The sequence below is a fragment of the Hibiscus syriacus genome, unplaced genomic scaffold (genome assembly GCF_006381635.1).
Source record: "Hibiscus syriacus cultivar Baekdansim isolate YM2019G1 unplaced genomic scaffold, ASM638163v2 tig00112259_pilon, whole genome shotgun sequence".
NCBI lineage: Eukaryota > Viridiplantae > Streptophyta > Magnoliopsida > Malvales > Malvaceae > Hibiscus > Hibiscus syriacus.
The window spans coordinates 28,633-50,601 of NW_024063287.1; the positions used below are offsets into that span (position 1 = coordinate 28,633).

The 21,969-nt window shown below is 36.5% G+C and overlaps 2 protein-coding genes across 2 annotated transcripts; both read left to right on the forward strand.

The window, feature by feature from the left end:
* The first annotated feature begins 6,740 nt into the window (after window positions 1-6,740).
* Window positions 6,741-17,823, forward strand: LOC120176875 (AP2-like ethylene-responsive transcription factor At1g79700). The gene is made up of 8 exons (XM_039183179.1): window positions 6,741-6,856; window positions 15,785-15,945; window positions 16,046-16,131; window positions 16,398-16,486; window positions 16,658-16,731; window positions 16,854-16,904; window positions 17,062-17,138; window positions 17,267-17,823. The coding sequence occupies exons 1-8, from the start codon at window positions 6,779-6,781 to the stop codon at window positions 17,821-17,823; spliced, it is 1,173 nt and encodes a 390-aa protein (XP_039039110.1). The 5' UTR covers window positions 6,741-6,778.
* A 368-nt stretch (window positions 17,824-18,191) lies between these two features.
* On the forward strand, window positions 18,192-21,020 carry LOC120176876 (V-type proton ATPase subunit d2-like). The gene is made up of 10 exons (XM_039183180.1): window positions 18,192-18,496; window positions 18,685-18,805; window positions 19,295-19,402; window positions 19,486-19,588; window positions 19,758-19,838; window positions 19,959-20,044; window positions 20,153-20,212; window positions 20,311-20,359; window positions 20,434-20,568; window positions 20,733-21,020. The coding sequence occupies exons 1-10, from the start codon at window positions 18,316-18,318 to the stop codon at window positions 20,862-20,864; spliced, it is 1,056 nt and encodes a 351-aa protein (XP_039039111.1). The 5' UTR covers window positions 18,192-18,315; the 3' UTR covers window positions 20,865-21,020.
* The last annotated feature ends 949 nt before the right edge of the window (window positions 21,021-21,969 follow it).

Genomic DNA, 21,969 nt, shown 5'->3' on the forward strand with positions numbered 1-21,969 from the left:
CCTTATCGATTGTTTCTAATCAACAGGGGTATGCTAGGCCTGTTCGAGGATCAAGTTTTAATGATGATTAGATTCTTGAAAGAAATAATATTGATCAACCTACATCTATAAGCAATGAGACAGATGTGCAGCCTGTAGAACAAACAGATAACGTTTCTGATGATGTTTCTCTTTCTTTTGATCCCGAACAAGATGTGTCTGGTGAGCAAGATCAGAATCAATAAAGTGTTTAGGATACAAGAACGAGTAATACTCATGCTATGATGAATCGAAGCAAGCATGGTACTTTTAAACCAAAAGTTTTTTCCATTCAGTGCAAAGATGTGCCTGGAGACATTCAAACTGCTCTCAAAGATGATGACTGAAGGGTGGCTATTATGGCTGAATACAATGCCCTTCTCAGTAATAAAACATGGAATATTGTGAAATTGCCAATTAGGAGAAAAACCATTGGTTACAAATGGCTTTTTAAGGTGAAGAAAAATGTTGATGGATTTGTAGAAAGATTGAAAGCTCGACTAGTTGCCAAGGGGTATTCTCAGATACTTGGGTATGATTTCATGGATACTTTTAGTCATGTGGTTCGATTCTTTACAGTGAATATTTTGATTTCATTGGTTGTTTCATGCCAATGGCAGATAAGGCAGGTGGATGTGAATAATGCCTTCTTAAACGGTGACTTAAGTGAGGATGTCTACATGTAACAGATTCCTGGTTTTGAAGAGCGATCCACTGATGGAGCTGTCTTGGTGTGCAAGTTAAAAAAACGTGGGATGGGTTAAGACAAGCTCCAAGAAATTGGTTTCTTAAGTTATGAGAATTTTTGCTTAACACTTCCCCATCACTCTTGCTAAGCTTGGTTGTTGTTTCCATGCAGAAGCTGAGGACATGAGTCTTGCTGATGTTACATCTGAGGTTGTATGGGTAAAGGCGGTTCTACAGGAAATGAAAATTGCCTTGCCTGAAGAGCCTAAGGTTTGGTGTGATAACACCAGTGCGGTTGCTATGGCTGTAAACCCTATTTTACACATAAAGAGCAAGCATATCGAGCTAGACTTACATTTTGTGCGAGAAAAGATTGCAACACATGAAATGCAAGTTAACTATGTTCCAACCAACAACCAAGTTGCAGATATTTTTAACAAAACCTCTTCCTTTGGCCAAGTTCGAATTGTTTAGGAGCAAATTGTGTGTTTTTGAACTTAATGAAGTTTGTAAGAAGCAGGGTGAATGTTAAACTATATTTGGTTAGGCAGTAGGCTAGCTCTCTTTTGAGTCTTTAAATAGCTACCTTTGCTATGTAATTGCAAGCTTCTATGATATACAAATTTACACATTTTTCTACACTTTTCTTCAATAGTTAACATCATCAACTCACCGTGTTTACTTTTTTATCTCTCAAGAATCAATAATTTGAAGAAGACCAAGAAGGTTAAAAAATCAGGATGAATGTTAGAGTATATGATTGGCTTAAATGTAATTAGTTAATTAGTTATCGATTGTTAAATCGGTCGGATTATAAAATTATTATTAAAGCTGAGTTATCGATTGTTAAATCGGTCGGATTATAAAATTATTATTAAAGCTGAGTCTTTGGATATAAAACCCACTTACAATGGCTAAAAGGCCAAGCTATTTAATTGAGTTATTTGAGAAAATATTAGTTTTTTTATTATTATTTCCAATTTACTAAAACCCCAAATGCATAGAGTTGGCATTCACCAACCACACTAACCGACGTCCCTTCATCAACTCTGGCTACTATGGTTGCTTTCTCAAACCCATAAGACCCCACTTGCACAATTTTCTCTTTCAAAGGCATAACTCGGTTTAGAAGAACCTTAGAAGACTTTCCTGTTCGACCTCTTAGTGACATCGAAACATTATCTCCCAAAATAGATACCGTCTCCCCTTGTCCTGACCATCAATCGAAATAACCCTTGTTGGTGGGGCTGTTGAATTTGCAACATTGGGATTTATATTTTTTACTCGACCCCTCTGGCACAAAAGCTAGTGCATCATATTTGACTTTGGAAGTTGGATCATTCATTCCATCATTGCCATCCAAAGCAACAGTCGGTTTGTCGGGCTGTCTTTGACGATTCGTCACCACCATCCACAAATCATAAAGATCGTCACCTACCCGTCGTTGGAGGCAAGCAAGTGGCATTTTCCTCCTTCAGGATAGCTTGTTTTGCCATGGTTACACCACATAAGTCCTGAGAGTACCCATAGATTCCACATTTGTTATAGATATTTTGCAAACCTTCATACTCCAATTGTTACATAAATCCATCTACCTCAATACACGATAATAGAGGTTTATTAAGATCCACAGGATGGTAACGGGTCGGGTTTTTGATCAGCCCGATCCAACCCGAAAATATGTATCCTCCACCCAAATTCAATCCGACCTACAAATTTTATATCTTACACTCAACCCGATCCGACCAGAAAAAATATATATCCTCTATCCGACTTTGACCTAATCCGATTTTTTAGAGTACAAATCGAACTCGACCCAATACAAATTAAAGATTTAATTAAAAAACAATAAAATTTTTAAGAAAAATACAATATTATCCACAGGTTGGGTCGGGTCAATTTTTTTTCCATCCACTCAAATCCGACCAAATTTCACCCTTTAAAAAATCCAACTCGACCCAAACTCAAATTCTTTTAAAAAAAACTCTATTTAATTAAATCAGATTAGATCGAAACCCGTCGGATGCTTGGAGAACTTACCCTCCCTAGATCCACAGCCACTATTAATTGTGCAAATTTTTCTCTCGCCCGCATTTGTACTGTAGTCCACTTTGATATTTTTTTTAATCTCATCAGCAATCAATTGGAAAAGAGATTTAGTGCAGTAACGATAAGGACGTCCTGACAATTAAAAGCAAACAATTACATGAGAGAGTTATATTTTCAAGTAGATCTCAAAGATCACTCACGACCCTTCCTTTAGCACTTTCGTGTAGTCACTTTCTTGTTCCAGGCGAACAGGATATTCTTCATTATCGAGATCAACGAGCTAAAGTCGACCCTCAGGTTACCAGAGTAATTTAATTTTATTTCATAGAACTCTATAATCGTCATCTCCGAGAGTTGAAAGATTATTGTCTTTCGCAAATTGCAATCAATGGAGTCATGGAATCGGTTCGAGAATTGAATGACAGGGTAAGAGATGCTCCTACAACGACTACATCATCGTCTTGAAGCACAACATCGTCAACTCCAAAGTCAGGACTTCTGGTCTGTCATCCTCTCAAAGTTCTGACTAACGTAGCGGCATAGGATCTCGGCGCCCTGTTCGTTGGTTGCCATAATTGTTGAACACCAACACCCTCATCCTGCACAGCCTCGCCCATGGCAACATCATAATCATCAGCCAAGCCATCACTAGCAACCTGAACCCGAGCCTCTCCTACATTCCTGGGAGTCATTCAAATCAGACTCGTTTCTTACCTTTTTTGTTTGCCTTTGGGTCTACACAGGAACCGGAGAACTTGGACGTTCAAGTGTGGTCGGCAAGCTAAATCGTGTCGCTGCCAGAGCCGCCTCCATCGATTCAGTCATGCTGGCATGACCCTAACGTAGAACATAAGGAAACTTTTTGTTTGCTTTTTCTTTCGCTGATTTTAATTATTTGCCTTAATGGTCGTTTAAAAGATACTTGGTAAGTCATGTGGTACATCTGACATGGAAAGAATTTGCATCCGACGACAGAGAACCATCAAGATAAGTTTTGGCATGACATTATTTTCAGACTTTAGATTGTTGAAACTATACCGTTTCATTAACTAGTGGCGTGATATCGGGATTCTTCTCATTGTGATTCTGAGCTGTGCTGATGTACAATTAGAATGAGGGTTTTCTGAGTTGATTATTCAGAAAGACTAATTGTTCCGATCTTAGAACTCTGACAACATAGAGTGGAAGACTTCGGTTCGTGCCGACATTTTCTCTGTTGTTTGTTGTGGTTTCTTTGTTTCCTTTGGGAAGTTGTAATATTGAGTGTAGACAGCTGATGACAAAGTGGGTTGAGACTTGAGAGCATTAAACAGAAAGTAGATGATTGCTTGCTTTTGGATTATATATCAAATTCAAGAGGGAATGATCCAAATAAACGTGTATAGGCTCCCATTTCCACATCTTGCACTGATATGCAGTGCCATTTTTAAGAGGACAAAATAGATTTAGAGAGAAAGAGACTAAGAAAAATTAGCACCATCATTGTTGAGGGTTACTGATTTTAACATTATCTGAAAAGCTGCTCCAAATTCTTGAGATTGTATGGATATTATTTACTTTGAATGCAATACAGCTGACTTGTGTTGTCTGATTCTGATTTGTTATATAACATGATTAACATCATAACAACAAAAAAAGGAAAGTAAGCTGTCATACTCCAACTATTGATTTTTCTCGAACCTATATATATGACATAAGTTGAAACTTGGCAAAGGGATAATTTGGAAACTCTAACTTTTTCATGCTTGTTTAAACTCGGCAAAGGCATAGTTTGAAAGTATTATCTGGTTTGTAGTACTGATCTATTCAAATAGCTTTAGTTGATTGGGAAAAGCACGGCTAAACTGGCCATTAAAACTCGTCACTTGCCTGGGACTATATAATACATGAGAAGTGCAAGAATGGAATGGAAAAACACATGATTTGTAAGAAAATTTGAGCATAGATGCTAAACAGGGTTAGCATTTAGTTAATAGAGTTGTAGCTGCTGCATTTACATTATTTCCGCGTTCATTGCTTGCTTAAAATATGGAACATACAAGTGCAATTTACTTGACTGAACTCGAAACGGTGTTTGGAATTCACGATTATGCTAACAAATGGGCATCTTTTCAGGTTCTGTCCCCATATTCAGTCGGCCCGGGACTTTCTCTCACATGTAGTTGTGATTGTGAAACTTGTGCAGGATGAATGGAGAATTCAGATGTTGCCCCTGCAGTGCAGTGGAGTTGAGGTTGAGATGCATGCAAATCAGGACTCGGGGGGTAGGGATTACCCACCGGAAGTCCCTCTTGATATCAACAAAGTTCTCGAGCTTCACATTGTAAGCGGGAAAAGGAAAACAGTTGAAAAAGTCATTTTCTTTTTACGAAAACCATTCCTCTTAGGTCTCATGTCGCAGACAAGATGGGAACTCCAAGGGCTTAATAATGATGTTGATCCGTCTCATTTCACACTCGATGTGAAAGGAACATTATACTATACCCTGGCCCTGCTAGAAGAAGTAGAACCCGACTCAGGGGTCAATTAGAGATGCACCTATAATTTGTAGAATTGAGTGTGGACAAAGTTGGTTAAGAGCATGAAGCAGAAAGTTGATGGTGTATAGGCCCGGTTTTCCACATCTTCACATAACTTCAATTGCATTGATATTCAGTGCCATTTTTATGATGACAAAATAGGGTTAGAGTCTAGAGACTAAGAAAATTTAGCACCAATTGCTGTTGAGGGTTACTGATTTAAACATTATCTGAAAAGCTGCTCTCAAATTCTTGAGACGGTGTTGTTGATTTTCCTTTGAATACAGCTGACTTGTGTTGTCTGTTTCTGATTGTTTATACATAAATGCCAACAAAAACTAGGGAAGAGAAAATGGAGTTGCGGGGAATCGATCTTATGATGATAATTAATAGTCAAACATATTGCAGCAATCCTAAGAGAAATCAAATTTTTAGTAAAACATAGAGAGATTATATTTTCAAGATAAATACTGAAATTCGAATCTACATAAGGTGAGGAGTATTTGATCAATTAATGGCTTTCATTAAGAAATCAAGTCTTTCAGTGCAACAAGTTTTAGAATTCTAATTAACCATAAAAACTTGAAACCCCAACAGATTCATAAGTTCAGTCCATGGAATTCCATTGATTCTTCCATGCTTCATATAACTTACAACTCATCTCTTTAAACCCAATGAGCTGCAGCTGTCTAAAACAAAAACAAAAACAAACAAAATACTTGTTTATGACTTAAAAGTTTAATGTAACTGTTTCAGATGCATAACAAACTGCGTAGGCTATATTTACTATAAATTGTTTGGGAATTCCTTTGAGCTTGCTTGTTTTGTATGAAAGAGTTGAAACGTCATATGCTGTCAACCTGTTGAAAACAAAACTTGGTACTTCAATAGTGTACACTCTTCAACAGTGTTTTTGCCTTCGGATTCTCCGTTGGATTTTTTCTCTTTCCAACTGGCTGACTGTCGGTACTCGGTACCTTATTTCGTGGTAGTCTGTGGACAGGGGCGAGTCTGTTCCCGTAGCGAAGCCTAAATGGACTGAGTTTCCTATGGAATCAAGGAGCATAAAATTCTTGTGATTAAACAATATGAAATTATTTAATTCCTGGTTGGGAGAAAGTACAAGAAATTCCCTCTGATTTTAGTTGAAAAAATTACTTAAACGAAGCATAATTTAATCGTTCAATGGTTGTTAACTATTCAACTGCATATAATCAGTCCACTATTTTTATCAGCAACTGCATTTAGTCATTCAGAATATATATTTGGGACATCTGAAATTCGTCGGGACATTGCAAATTTGTCTTCATTGTTCATAGAGATCATCGACACACACTTGTTTTGTACTAAACAAACAGTTGTCCACAACCATAACGGAACATAATAACTCCAATTTCGGTAACCACATTATATATGCCTCGACTCTTTAGTTTCCTATGAGTCCAGCAGCTATTGAAGGGGAAAACAAACAAAAGAGAGAAGAAAGAATATCAAGGTGACAAGAGATGGAAATGATTATGGTTAACGAACAACAATGCCTAGGAAGTCGTCGACGCCGGTTAAGCTCAGTCGTTGAAGGTGAGGTGTAACCCCCCAGACCGATGTGGGTAGCCCGATCCGATCCGGGAAGTCACATTAGGGCCACCGGAGCGACCCACTGTAAAAATAGCAGAAAATTTAAAACTTTTTATCAGAAAATGCAAACTTATAAAATCATTTGTCGCTATTTAAAAATAAAACAGATTTTCAGACTCATATATAAATCAAAATACAATTATATGCCCCCTCATCACATGTACCATACTCTGCAACAACGCCGAAAGAACTCCCTTACTGAAGTCGATAGATGCACTGGTACAATTCTTTTAACCTGAAAAGGTGAGTAATAGAGTGAGCTTCGAAAAGCTCAGTAATACAGAACTACCAGATGATGCTGAAGAACGTGCAGATACAAATAAACATATTTTTCCTTATTGATTCAGACATTTACAGATCTTTATACTGAGCTGAGATTCTACGGATATTTCAGGTAGTAACAAATAGTATTCATTCCAGATGGAAATATTTCGGATGTCTAGGTTCAGGAAATCAGAATAGGTTTTCTAGTGTGTTCCCAAAAACCATGTAACTTTTCAGATCTTTTAAAACATATATATATATATATATACCCCCATCCCATCACAACATAATGTGTAGGTTCCCCAGAACCATACACCCAACCCAACACAACATATAAGGCCCTGAGCACAAAGCCGAGGTACCTGCGAAAATTCTTCCTTCAACAATACCCCCCAATTAAAACATTTTTCCGTCATTAACGAAGATATCAGAAATCAAAACAGAATTCAGAACAGAATCCAGATCAGAAATCAGAACAGAATTCAGGTCATTTATCAGAACAGAATTCAAGTCGGAAATCAGATAAAATATTTATATGATTAGGGAACACACCAGAGTTTACAGATATTATTCAGAGATGCTAAATAATCTTAGCAGGGAGAGAAACACGGATTTTCAGTATACCGATAAAATACCGGACGTTAGAAATACTATTGGAAAAGTTCAATAACTGACATAATCATCAGTTATTCAGAATGTGAATTATCAGGATCATATCTTAATTGGACAGTTTTCAGAAGTTGTATGTAATCAGAAGGGTATTCAGAATCATTTATATCCATGTCAATTGATTGGATAATTGAACAACTTGAGAACGAAGATTCAGAACCTTAACAATCTATGTCGACTGATCAATTCATTTTCCTTCTAGGGTATTTACTCTTTAATACCACAAATTCCTGTCCGTAGACCATTTTCAGAATCATCGCTGAATAAATCTTCCAATGTCTTTATTTCATTTCCACGCTTCCACAATATCATAAAATGATGACGTACTTGATTAATTTGTTCATAACCCATTGTAATTGTACACTACGTAAACTCATCAGAGTTTCCAGACTTATCCAAATCACTTACTAAATCCTCAGTCATTGAGGTTACCTATTTCATTTAGCAGTCATCTCCATTCCAGTTACTTCAGGATTTTCCAGAGTAATTCAAACGTTCCTGAATTTCAGATAAATGTTGTACTTCCATTCCATTCAATTTGGTCTTCGTGGTTGATTGTCGAACAAACGTCCAATTCTTAATATTGAATACGATCTAGAGTTGAGCTGAGTTGAATACTTCCAAAATTTATCATTGAGCCAAACTTGAGAAGACGAACACGCATTCAAGTAATATCTATGTCGTTCAGGTACTGACATATTATTAAGGTTGATCGGCTCACTTAAGTTATGTTCCATAACTTTTAAAGGTAGTCCAATACCTATGCTTATTTGGATTCCTTAATTAATCCAAGGCATTTACTTAATATAGGCCAAAAGGGTATTTTGGTAATTTTGGTGTTCAGTTTTATTCCATTCATTTCAGAGCTCGAGGATATCCAATCATTCCTTAGCTTGGTGACATTCTTGAGTCATTTCCATTACAGGGGTATTTTGGTCATTTTACAGATCTACGGTATTTTAATCTTTTTCTGCCATCCGATCTTATTATTTAATTCAATATTATCATTTACTTCAGTCCTTTCGAACAATTCTAACAGCAGAATACCCCGATAAATTACTCTTCAAGTATTTACTCATTATTCGAATATTTTTCGGGTCAAGTGTCTTCTCAGATTTTACAAACGGAATATCATAAATTTTTCTGTACAAAGACAGGATCTTAACAATTAAATTCGTACTTAATCGAGTTAAGTACAAATCCTCAAAGTACTTTCTCATTCAGGGTCAATTCAGACTATTTTATCTCTCAAGGGCATTTTTGTAATTTCTTAACCAGATAATTTTGATATTAACTCTTAACAAAAATAATATAATATAGAGATCCTATGATTAATTGCTTCCTCGAACATTCTTTGATCTTGAAATGATTCCTTAAAAGACTTCTAGTATCTAGCATAAACCTTCTTGGGGTTAAAAACCGGTTATCCATAATTTCCAAGTAAAACTAACATTTCTTATGTACATCAACAGTTTTAGTAGATCAATAATTCTTTTCAGATTTATTAATCCACTTCCAGAGATAATTCTTGTCATTTTTCCAACTTAAGGGTATTTTCGTAATTTTACCCTACCGGAGTATTATCATAATTTCCCATCCAAGTACCTTTAACATCATAATTTCCCATCCAAGTACCTTTAACATTTAACCTTTGATGAAATAAACTATAAGTTACAAACCCATGTTGATTTCTTTATCACTAAGCACAGAACTTGTAATTTAATTCTAACAATCCCTCAATTTCTTATAGAAATCATTTGAACCATAATCAAGTACTGAACCCTTTTACCGTATTCAGATCGAGTGTAGAAACTAATTAACTACACAAATGAGACCAACATTATCTTAATCATGCATTTACCAATATTCACATGTTCCATAAAGCATAAAGAGGTAGTAAAGTATTACCTCGATTTCCGTGCAATACTGATCGACCATAAAAATTCCATTCGAACACCTTTGATCTTCAATTCAACTTCCAATATTTCCTCGGATCCATATAAACAGAAATTATATCAGAAAAGGAGCTTAATTACGATAAACGGATCGAATCGGGTGATAAATCAGTGAAAGATGGCTTACCGGGTTCGAATTTGGCGAAACGGACTTCGGAGTCGGATTCAGGACGTCGAAAGCATAAAATATGACTTTTCGGAAATTTGGAATTTTCGGTCAAAATCAAAGTCAACGGGTTTGACCGGTAATTTTGAGGCCTTCGGGTTCGAATTTCGAAAAACGGACAGCGGAATCAGATTTGGAACGTCGAAAAATGTCAGGATAGGTATACTCGGTCGAAGTCAAAGGTCGTTTAATGCCCGATCAAAGCCGGTCAAAGTTTTGGTCAACAGTGGTCAACGTCGGTCAACGGTCAACGGGTCGGGTCGGGTCAACAGGTTGGGTAAACGGGCCGGGTCGTGTCGGGTCAATGGGTCGGGTCAATGGGTCGGGTCGGGTTGTGACCGGTCAAACCGGTCAACTATTCACTAAAACCGGTCAAACCGGTCATTTAGACTATCCCCACTCGCAGTGGCGGCGCGTGGGGGCGCGTGGGCACTGTTCCGGCAGCGTAAAATTCACAGAAAAAATTTCTAAAAATTATTTTGAGCGATTTCGAGATACTTACAAAGCTCGGTTCACAATTTTGAACGGCGGAGAGCTCGATTTTAAAACGTCGGAAACTTTGACCGCTTCACCTCCACACGCGCTACCGCCGCCGGAGAAAAAGGAGAACACCGGTGGACTCGGAACGGCACAAGGAACACGATGGTGCGGGAGGTGTCGTAAACGGATCATCGGATCGTCGTGAATCGATGAAAAACCAACTAAAACGAGTTATTACCGACGATACTTCCGACTGAAATTCACGACGAACGGCGATGATTCACGACGAAAGGTTTGAGGGGTTTTGTTTCTCGATTGACAACGAACACGATGGTGGTTTCGGCTCATCGATCGGAGGTCGGACGGCGAGTAGATCGGAGTTCAAAGAGGGGTTGACGGGAGAGGGAAACTGGAAAAATTTCCAGAAACTGAGCACGGGTGGGGGATTATATTTCAACATATATAAAAAATGGTTAAATCATGGGTTTAGCCACTGAATTTCCTGTACTTCTTAAAACGGTCTGCCAACTTTAAAATCTTACAATTTAATCCCCCGTTTCTTTCAAAAATACCAATTAAATCCACCACTTTATAATTTCTTAAATTTAGCCCCTAAATTGGGGTGTTACAATTCTCCCCTCCTTAAAAGAATTTCGTCCTCGAAATTCATTCATGTCACATTATTGCAAAAATAAAACTTTCATCAGTTTTTTTTTTCGTATCTAGAAACACAGATCATTCACTAATCCTTAACCAGTTGAGTATACATTCTTATCAGAACTCTCTCTCATTTCAATAAAAGAATCCGAACGAAAATGGCATTGAGTAATCAATTCAGTCTTGGTCATGAGAATATGCTCATAGAACAGTAGCATATCCCAATTTAATTTCTGGAGTCAAGTCAGAATCTTTCAAATAAATAACTCTCACATGGCTCATGAGATACTTTACAGCATTTAGACAGATGTTACTAGTATTCCTTTTTGTACAAGTATAACCTTAACGGATAGAAACTTCGGTTTATTCGTTACATATAGGGACTCAGCCCTGGAGTTCCGGCTCAGAGAGGTATGATCATAGTCTAGGGGCATGTACTGATCAGACATATTTTGACATTCGACCGGTCGGTCTAACTTGAAAATTTTAACTCAAACCATAGCTCTGATACCACTAAATGTAACCCCCCGGACCGATGTGGGTAGCCCGATCCGATCCGGGAAGTCACATTAGGGCCACCGGAGCGACCCACTGTAAAAATAGCAGAAAATTTAAAACTTTTTATCAGAAAATGCAAACTTATAAAATCATTTGTCGCTATTTAAAAATAAAACAGATTTTCAGACTCATATATAAATCATAATACAATTATATGCCCCCTCATCACATGTACCATACTCTGCAACAACGCCGAAAGAACTCCCTTACTGAAGTCGATAGATGCACTGGTACAATTCTTTTAACCTGAAAAGGTGAGTAATAGAGTGAGCTTCGAAAAGCTCAGTAATACAGAACTACCAGATGATGCTGAAGAACGTGCAGATACAAATAAACATATTTTTCCTTATCGATTCAGACATTTACAGATCTTTATACTGAGCTGAGATTCTACGGATATTTCAGGTAGTAACAAATAGTATTCATTCCAGATGGAAATATTTCGGATGTCTAGGTTCAGGAGATCAGAATAGGTTTTCTAGTGTGTTCCCAAAAACCATGTAACTTTTCAGATCTTTTTAAAACATATATATATATATATATATACCCACATCCCATCACAACATAATGTGTAGGTTCCCCAGAACCATACACCCAACCCAACACAACATATAAGGCCCTGAGCACAAAGCCGAGGTACCTGCGAAAATTCTTCCTTCAACAATACCCCCCAATTAAAACATTTTTCCGTCATTAAACGAAGATATCAGAAATCAAAACAGAATTCAGAACAGAATCCAGATCAGAAATCAGAACAGAATTCAGGTCATTTATCAGAACAGAATTCAAGTCGGAAATCAGATAAATATTTATGATTAGGGAACACACCAGAGTTTACAGATATTATTCAGAGATGCTAAATAATCTTAGCAGGGAGAGAAACACGGATTTTCAGTATACCGATAAAATACCGGACGTTAGAAATACTATTGGAAAAGTTCAATAACTGACATAATCATCAGTTATTCAGAATGTGAATTATCAGGATCATATCTTAATTGGACAGTTTTCAGAAGTTGTATGTAATCAGAAGGGTATTCAGAATCATTTATATCCATGTCAATTGATTGGATAATTGAACAACTTGAGAACGAAGATTCAGAACCTTAACAATCTATGTCGACTGATCAATTCATTTTCCTTCTAGGGTATTTACTCTTTAATACCACAAATTCTTGTCCGTAGACCATTTTCAGAATCATCGCTGAATAAATCTTCCAATGTCTTTATTTCATTTCCACGCTTCCACAATATCATAAAATGATGACGTACTTGATTAATTTGTTCATAACCCATTGTAATTGTACACTACGTAAACTCATCAGAGTTTCTAGACTTATCCAAATCACTTACTAAATCCTCAGTCATTGAGGTTACCTATTTCATTTAGCAGTCATCTCCATTCCAGTTACTTCAGGATTTTCCAGATAATTCAAACGTTCCTGAATTTCAGATAAATGTTGTACTTCCATTCCATTCAATTTGGTCTTCGTGGTTGATTGTCGAACAAACGTCTAATTCTTAATATTGAATACGATCTAGAGTTGAGCTGAGTTGAATACTTCCAAAATTTATCATTGAGCCAAACTTGAGAAGACGAACACGCATTCAAGTAATATCTATGTCGTTCAGGTACTGACATATTATTAAGGTTGATCGGCTCACTTAAGTTATGTTCCATAACTTTTAAAGGTAGTCCAATACCTATGCTTATTTGGATTCCTTAATTAATCCAAGGCATTTACTTAATATAGGCCAAAAGGGTATTTTGGTAATTTTGGTGTTCAGTTTTATTCCATTCATTTCAGAGCTCGAGGATATCCAATCATTCCTTAGCTTGGTAACATTCTTGAGTCATTTCCATTACAGGGGTATTTTGGTTATTTTACAGATCTACGGTATTTTAATCTTTTTCTGCTATCCGATCTTATTATTTAATTCAATATTATCATTTACTTCAGTCCTTTCGAACAATTCTAACAGCAGAATACCCCGATAAATTACTCTTCAAGTATTTACTCATTATTCGAATATTTTCGGGTCAAGTGTCTTCTCAGATTTTACAAACGGAATATCATAAATTTTTCTGTACAAAGACAGGATCTTAACAATTAAATTCGTACTTAATCGAGTTAAGTACAAATCCTCAAAGTACTTTCTCATTCAGGGTCAATTCAGACTATTTTATCTCTCAAGGGCATTTTCGTAATTTCTTAATCAGATAATTTTGATATTAACTCTTAACAAAAATAATATAATATAGAGATCCTATGATTAATTGCTTCCTCGAACATTCTTTGATCTTGAAATGATTCCTTAAAAGACTTCTAGTATCTAGCATAAACCTTCTTGGGGTTAAAAACCGGTTATCCATAATTTCCAAGTAAAACTAACATTTCTTATGTACATCAACAGTTTTAGTAGATCAATAATTCTTTTCAGATTTATTAATCCACTTCCAGAGACAATTCTTGTCATTTTCCAACTTAAGGGTATTTTCGTAATTTTACCCTACCGGAGTATTATCATAATTTCCCATCCAAGTACCTTTAACATTTAACCTTTGATGAAATAAACTATAAGTTACAAACCCATGTTGATTTCTTTATCACTAAGCACAGAACTTGTAATTTAATTCTAACAATCCCTCAATTTCTTATAGAAATCATCTGAACCATAATCAAGTACTGAACCCTTTTACCGTATTCAGATCGAGTGTAGAAACTAATTAACTACACAAATGAGACCAACATTATCTTAATCATGCATTTACCAATATTCACATGTTCCATAAAGCATAAAGAGATAGTAAAGTATTACCTCGATTTCCGTGCAATACTGATCGACCATAAAAATTCCATTCGAACACCTTTGATCTTCAATTCAACTTCCAATATTTCCTCGGATCCATATAAACAGAAATTATATCAGAAAAGGAGCTTAATTACGATAAACGGATCGAATCGGGTGATAAATCAGTGAAAGACGGCTTACCGGGTTCGAATTTGGTGAAACGGACTTCGGATTCGGATTCAGGACGTCGAAAGCATAAAATATGACTTTTCGGAAATTTGGAATTTTCGGTCAAAATCAAAGTCAACGGGTTTGACCGGTAATTTTGAGGCATTCGGGTTCGAATTTCGAAAAGCGGACAGCGGAATCAGATTTGGAACGTCAAAAAATGTCAGGATAGGTATACTCGGTCGAAGTCAAAGGTCGTTTAATACCCGATCAAAGCCGGTCAAAGTTTTGGTCAACAGTGGTCAACGTCGGTCAACGGTCAACGGGTCGGGTCAACGGGTTGGGTAAACGGGCCGGGTCGGGTCGGTTCAATGGGTCGGGTCGGGTTGTGACCGGTCAAACCGGTCAACTATTCACTAAAACCGGTCAAACCGGTCATTTAGACTATCCCCACTCGCAGTGGCGGCGCGTGGGGGCGCGTGGGCACTGTTCCGGCAGCGTAAAATTCACAGAAAAATTTCTAAAAATTATTTTGAGCGATTTCGAGATACTTACAAAGCTCGGTTCACAATTTTGAACGGCGGAGAGCTCGATTTTAAAACGTCGGAAACTTTGACCGCTTCACCTCCACACGCGCTGTCGCTGCCGGAGAAAAAGGAGAACACCGGTGGACTCGGAACGGCACAAGGAACACGATGGTGCGGGAGGTATCGTAAACGGATCATCGGATCGTCGTGAATCGATGAAAAACCAACTAAAACGAGTTATTACCGACGATACTTCCGCTGAAATTCACGACGAACAACGATGATTCACGACGAAAGGTTTGAGGGGTTTTGTTTCTCGATTGACAACGAACACGATGGTGGTTTCGGCTCATCGATCGGAGGTCGGACGGCGAGTAGATCGGAGTTCAAAGAGGGGTTGACGGGAGAGGGAAACTGGAAAAATTTCCAGAAACTGAGCACGGGTGGGGGATTATATTTCAACATATATAAAAAATGGTTAAATCATGGGTTTAGCCACTGAATTTCCTGTACTTCTTAAAACGGTCTGCCAACTTTAAAATCTTACAATTTAATCCCCCGTTTCTTTCAAAAATACCAATTAAATCCACCACTTTATAATTTCTTAAATTTAGCCCCTAAATTGGGGTGTTACATGAGGTTCAGAACTTGAGGTGTGTCAAGAAACGGCAACGAAGTCCGGCATCGGATGCAGTTGGATTTGATGGCAATCAAGGCCTGGTTCAACCCCAGCAACAAAATGATCAACAAACCATTGCTGCTACCACTGTGAAAAGAAGCTCGAGGTTCCGTGGTATCAGAAGCTACAAAACCAGACCTTTCTAATTCCAAACCCCATGATAGCAACCGTGACGTTGGTTTCTTTCGAGTTTGGCCAACTTTTAACAATGTGAAAATGAACAGGCATAGATGGACTGGGAGATATGAAGCTCACTTGTGGGATAAGCTTTCTTGGAATGTTACACAGAAGAAGAAAGGGAAACAAGGTAATCTTTCATTCTCTGTTTCATTTCCCTTCTCCTTTTTTCGGGATCATCATTTTCGATTCATAGATGCGTATGTATTTATTGTATGATTCTATGTTCCTCCATGGATTCCTGCTGATAATTTGACTCTTGGGGATCCTGCAGTTTATCTTGTTGAGTGCATCTCGATCACTGTTAAATGTCAAGTCTCGCTTTTTTAAAACAAAAATCTCTTTCTATGATACTGAGAAATGAAACATGTTCTTCTCGTTTTCCTAAATTTTCAGGAGCTTACGATGATGAAGAAGCTTCTGCGAGAGCATATGATTTAGCTGCACTTAAGTATTGGGGGACATCAACTGTCACCAATTTCCCGGTAACTACCACCTTCTGTTAGTTTTTTCCTATACGAGAAACGGTTGCCGAAATGGAGATTCGAATCTCGAACTTGCTTATGCTCAGATTCAGGGCCTTCTATTAGTCTGAAGATACATTGATGAATGTAATATGTAAGAAGTGATCTAACTCCCTTGAATGATTTCTGCAGATATCAGACTATGAAAAAGAGATTGAAATTATGCAAACTGTGACAAAAGAAGAGTACTTGGCATCATTAAGAAGGTAATCTATTTTATGTATATATATGATTATATGTATATCAAAATCACAAATTTATTTACTTATATTTAAATTCTAGAGGTTATTGTTACTAATTAATGTATGCCAATTTGAATTTCTTTCAGAAAGAGCAGTGGGTTTTCAAGAGGTATATCCAAGTATAGGGGAGTTGCAAGGTACTTCTGTTAAGAATCTCTGGTTATTATCCATGAAAAGTTTTCTGAGACAAAAATATTCGAGAAAAATAAAAAGTTGGAATAATATAGATGATGAATATTTTCAAATTTTTAAACAAAACACAAATTCTAAGATTTCTTTGCATGAATAATGCAGGCACCATCACAATGGAAGATGGGAAGCAAGAATAGGGAGAGTCTTTGGGAACAAATATCTCTACCTTGGCACTTACAGTAAGTGTATATCTATATACGTTATTCCGACTCTTTTCAAGTATTCGTATCCGACACAGAAAAATTTAGAAACTTAACATGATATATTCATATCCGACACTTACACACTGGTCCTTATAACACTGCAGGCACCCAAGAGGAGGCTGCTCGGGCTTATGACATTGCAGTAATTGAATATAGAGGGATAAATGCAGTGACCAACTTCGATTTGAGCACATATTTCAGATGGTTAAAATCGGGAACAAGTGATCCAGTTTCTGCAAATGAATTAATGGCAATGGCGGAACCCGAATCTAAGGCTTCATTTTACCACTCTTTAGCAACAAACCATTACTTAAGATCACCAGAAAAGCAAGAAGTTTTCGAAAGAAAAATCCCATTAAACACATACAGGTCTTCTTCTTCTTCAACATCACCATCATCATCACCTACTGCACTTGATCTTCTATTCCGATCTTCGGTATTCCGAGAACTCGTCGAAAATAACACAACTGTGTCATCCGAAGACGGAAGCACTAGTAGTGGTGCAGATGATGAACCAAAGAACAAACAACCAGGAAATTATGGAGATGAAGATGAGTTTAGTAGGCTGCTTTATGATGGCATTGGTGACTTCACATTTGGTAACTCTTCTGGTAAAGTTAGCATCGAATTCCAAGAAAGAGGATTCCCTTTCAGTTTATGAATCTACATATGTGTAAAAAAAGATTGTAAATAGACTAGGAGTAAAATTAATCTATAATCTCTAGTAAGAACTTTCAATGTTTGTAAATGTTGGTGAGATTTAATAATAAATTTTAACAATGTTAACAATTGAATTTGAATGCTTAAATATGAGAAATAGAGATTAAATTTGTTAAAAACAAAAATAAATAGACTAAATTACAAATATACTAAGAGTATAGGGACTTACATTCTATTTTATCCAATAGCTTAATATAAGAAATGTAAAAAGAAAGTATTTGGAGGAGTATTTTGCGAATTCACAAAAACACAAACAACGATATGGATCTCATTCTCATCTAAACTGTAATTTCCAGATACCTTTCGTTCCCTACCACCACATATCCCCCGAAGGAAAATAAATTCCCCAAATCTGCAGCTTTAGGGTTCGTTTTTTAATCACAGTTCTCAAATTCAGATCTTAATTGTTTAAATCAGTTTAAAAAGGGCCAAAATGTACGGATTCGAAGCTATGACATTCAACATCCACGGCGGATACTTGGAAGCCATCGTGAGAGGTCACAGGGCCGGACTCTTAACCGCCGCCGATTACAACAATCTTTGCCAATGCGAAACCCTTGATGATATCAAGATGCATCTCTCCGCCACCGAGTACGGTCCTTATCTCCAAAACGGTATATTTCTTTCATGATCTTCACTTCTCAATTTCAAATCTACTAAGATAATTCATTGATTTCGTTTGGATTGAGTTGAAATTGATATTAATTACAACTTCATGGGGTTACTTTAAATTACTTAATAACTTTTTTGAATTATTGGATCTCCTTTTAATTTGATTATAAAACTTTCTGATCCTTTGTAGAACCTTCACCTTTGCATACGACTACGATTGTGGAGAAATGCACTCTTAAACTTGTTGATGAGTATAAGCATATGTTATGCCAAGCTACGGAGCCATTGTCCACCTTCTTAGAGTATATCACGTACGTAAAGATTTGTCCTTTTTGTTTCTTCTTTGATTGCTTGAGAGATATTCAATTATCTTTCTCTTAGATATATCCAAGGCTTTTATTTATTTCACATATCGTGATCTGGGTTTAATTTAATAACTAGCAGTGATCAGCTTGTTCGCTACCATCTGAGTACTAGTGGTTTGATATGGTGGTGTGAATTGTGTACATCCTTTTTCTGCTAATGCAGTTTGGTTAACTATTTAGCCTATTAGATTGGAGGCAAACAATGTGATCTGATATATTCCCTACAAGAGTTGGTTATGGCCTTCATACCATGATCTGGTTAATCAATTTTAAGCTCAAGTTATAAGGTAGCGGACTTTGGTTGAGCTTTTTTGAGTTGTCTCAGTGATATTTGGAAAGCTGTCTGTTAAGATGGCATAGAGATGCAGATTGATTAATAGGTTGTGGATTTAGTGAAAGCCTAAGAAAACCTAATCTTTTGATCGTTCCATTTAGATATGGTCACATGATAGACAATGTTGTCCTGATTGTTACTGGAACCTTGCATGAGAGAGATGTTCAAGAGCTTCTGGAGAAGTGCCATCCTTTGGGCATGTTTGACAGGTAATCTAACCCCTAAATAGAGACCATCTTATTATCTGACCTCACATAATACATATGCTCACTTTCCTGTTTTGCTGCTTCAGCATTGCAACCCTGGCAGTTGCTCAGAACATGCGTGAACTCTACAGATTGGTTCTTGTTGACACTCCACTTGCTCCATACTTCTCTGAGTGTATTACCTCTGAGGTATAGGGTTCTAACAACCTTTCTGATATTGTTTCTTCATATTAATTCTCTGACTACCTGTCTGTAACTCTCTCCGTATACGTTGTTAGCTGTGCTAGAGTGTTGTTTGTGTAATGGTGTAATTTTTAAACCTTTGATTTTGGGTTCATTCATCTCTGATTTTCTCAAGGATCTTGATGACATGAACATTGAAATTATGAGGAACACACTCTACAAAGCATACCTTGAAGACTTCTACAAATTTTGCCAAGTAAGGTTCTAATATAGAAGAAAGTTGGCTTTTCCTTCTGCATATGGCATATTATAGTTGTTTTCAGTCCCTACCTGTTAATTTGAACATTCTTTTTTTTTTTCCTTTTTTTTCGCACAGAAACTTGGTGGTGCGACAGCGGAGATCATGTCTGACCTCCTTGCCTTTGAGGCTGACAGAAGGGCTGTAAATATTACCATTAACAGGTACTATATGGAAAGGGATTATTTCTTGTAGTTTTCTAGATTTACTATTGCTACTTTCTTACTATGTATTTTCTAATAAACATGTTTGGTGTGGTTTACTTTTTGCAGCATTGGCACTGAACTAACTCGTGATGACCGGAGGAAATTATACTCGAATTTTGGTCTTCTGTAAGCTCTTTCTCTCAGGCCTGATTATGCTCCTTTAGTTTGGGTAATAGATTCCTCTGGGTTTGTTATCTCTGAAAGTGCTACTTCATGTTAAACAGTTATCCCTATGGCCATGAGGAACTTGCTGTCTGTGAGGATATTGACCAGGTTTGTTTCACATGCTACGCTTGCTTAGAAGAAGTTACTTTGAGATATTATCTCTGTCTTTGTTTGCTTTCTAGGTTCGTGGTGCTATGGAAAAATATCCTCCCTACCAATCAATTTTCTCTAAATTATCTTATGGAGAGAGCCAGATGATTGACAAGGCATTTTACGAGGAGGAAGTGAAAAGGCTTTGCTTAGCTTTTGAGCAACAGGTTAATACTTAATTTCTCAATCATCAATTATCTTTGTTAATAACAGGAGACGAGGAAAGGCACAGTGGTGACATATGCTTGACTTTGTTTCCTTTTGTTCTCTATTTTCTTCATTTATTAAACAATGTATCTCTGATTTGCTTTTCTTGGACGATGACCTGCAGTTCCATTATGGGGTTTTCTTTGCATACATGAGATTAAGAGAACAGGAGATCAGGAACCTGATGTGGATCTCTGAATGTGTGGCTCAGAACCAAAAGTCTAGGGTTCATGACAGTGTGGTCTTCATATTTTAGATGATCCGAGAGCCGGTTAGAAATAATCAATCGGATTGCGTTTTGCATAATCAGCTGTATATTTTCATTCCTCAGTTTATCATTGGAGTGGTTTAGCTGCTTTGTTTCCAAACATTTTGTGGTAAAGAATAAACTCCATATTATATAATATGTTTTTTGGGGGATAAAAACGGTGAATTCAGACTGATTAAAATGTATTATCGTCTTGACTGAGGCTGTTTTCAATGATTTAATGATGAAATTTCTAGAAATTTCTAAGTTATGGTTTCAATGCTTTTGGTTGTTGGCTACTTATTCGAGGAGTGGATTTATCATTTTTGTGGACAGATGTGGTTGTGTCCTCTTTTTTGGTTTTTGGTTTTATTAAAACTACTAGTGTCCGGATTATTCTAGGGTTTCTAATTTTATTTAATTAATAATAGAAATTTTGCATTAAATATTAATTAATTAATTTTATTAATGAGTTATTGCAGATCATAATTTCTTTTATTGATTAAGTTAGGTAGTATATTATTAATCTGTAAATAAAAATATATGTAAATTATATAATTTGTCATTTTTCAAGAGAAGATTCTCGATGAAAACCAGATTTTTTTTATCTAATCTAACTTCGGATTAAGTGATAGCGTCATGCTAATAAATATATTGTTAAAAATTTGAGAGAATAAAAATAACTAAAGCGATATCAACATAAAATAATATTTGTATGAGAGAAAAGATTTAACATAGTTCGGTTTTTTCTATCCCTACGGATGAGATAAATAATAATCTATTAAAAATGTAGAAAACATGAAGCATACAAATATATGATATCACATGTATCCAAAACATAGTATAGATACAAAAACTCGTATATCTCAAAACCCTCTTCCATCATCCCTACAAAATTATCTCAATAATATAAACCTCAAAAGCTATAAGATACATAAAGATCAAGACATAATCTCTATTTATAAAACCAAATAAGTGGTCACAAGAATTCTTATTCCATAAGAGTTATTGCCTAAAATAAATATTTATTTTATTAAATAAAATCAATTACCAAGAAATCTTCAACCATTAGAATTACAATAAAATCTAATTTAATCACAAATTATAATTTAGG